This window comes from Bison bison, unplaced genomic scaffold, assembly GCF_000754665.1.
Source record: "Bison bison bison isolate TAMUID 2011002044 unplaced genomic scaffold, Bison_UMD1.0 scf7180017862533, whole genome shotgun sequence".
Lineage (NCBI taxonomy): Eukaryota > Metazoa > Chordata > Mammalia > Artiodactyla > Bovidae > Bison > Bison bison.
In genome coordinates, this window is record NW_011493105.1 from 11962 (window position 1) to 13086 (window position 1125).

At 65.0% G+C, this 1125-nt stretch overlaps 1 protein-coding gene across 1 annotated transcript in view; it reads right to left on the minus strand.

Annotated features, from left to right (window-relative positions):
- Positions 1-1119, minus strand: part of LOC104983410 (uncharacterized protein CXorf49 homolog) — a gene marked incomplete at both ends in the record, with an annotated part of 1980 nt that extends 861 nt beyond the window's left edge. The window contains one exon of the mRNA XM_010832857.1: positions 22-1119. Within this exon, the coding sequence (XP_010831159.1) occupies positions 22-1119 (1098 nt within the window). The remainder of the gene's footprint in view (positions 1-21) is intronic.
- Positions 1120-1125: the final 6 nt, after the last annotated feature.

Genomic DNA, 1125 nt, shown 5'->3' on the forward strand with positions numbered 1-1125 from the left:
GGAGGGGCCTGGCCTACTCACTTGGCCCTTTGGGACTGGGTCTCTATTTGGGTCGTTGTCTTCCCCTGACACCGCCGTTGCTGCCACCAACTCCCGGGCCCGCCTAGCCACAGATTTCTTCCCAGCGCCGGTGTGCTTGGACTCTTTGGCTCCCCAAGGGACCAAGGCATACTTCTGGGACCTCCCAAGCAGCGGGATGCCGGAGATTGGGGGGAAGGTGGCCGGATCCAGGGGAGTGGCCGAGATTCCCCGTCCCCAGGAAGGGAAGGTTCTCCCCAGGGCAGGTTTGGAGACGCCCCCAAGGGATTTCTTCTCCTGGACCCTCTTCCTCCTAGGACTGGGCCGCGGCAGCCTGCCTGTAGCGGCAGCTGCAGTAGCTGCTGCTGCTGCTACTCCCGGGAAGCTGGGCAGGCTGCCCCCCTTCCCCCAGAGCACGCTCTGTATTTTCTTAGGGGGTGAGATATTCTCCTGCTCTGCATCGCCCTGCTTGCCCTGCCTTTCCACAACCGAAATCAATCCTCGCGGAGCCGAGGACAGGCAAGTGCCTGGCACGTTAGGGAGAGTCTCCCTGCCTTGGACATTCGAGTGTCTGGGTGTGTCCCGGGGATCCTTGGGGCTGTTCAGCTTGGCCTGGCCTCCGTCTTTGGGATAAATGCTCACCCTCATAGGCTGTATCTCACTGCACTCATCAGAGGACTCGGAGTCGGAGAACAGCCTGGCTGGGCTTACTGAGGGGGGCCACTGGCGATCCACAGACACGTTAGTGCTTCTCTTAGGGTTCCCCCAGGCCCGGCCCGCCCTGGGCCTGCCGACCCAGCGAGGGCCGGCCTCAGCCCGTGCCGCTTCCCCACACCTCTGGGCGGCCGCGCCTCGACTGCCGGGACGCGCCTCGACGTCCCGCAAGGGAGACACGTCGCCGACCCCGTGGCTCTCCGGGGACATGTGTCTGCGGATGCCCAGCAAGTCCAGGTCGGCCAGCTGCCGCAGGATGGCCGCCACTGACTCGTCAGACAGCTGCACGGCGTACCCTGTGTCGTCGGCCGGGGAGCCAGGTCGACCTTCGCAGCCCAACAGCACCGGCCCTCCCGCTTCCAGCACCTCCCGCTCTGACTTGAAGCCCTCAGG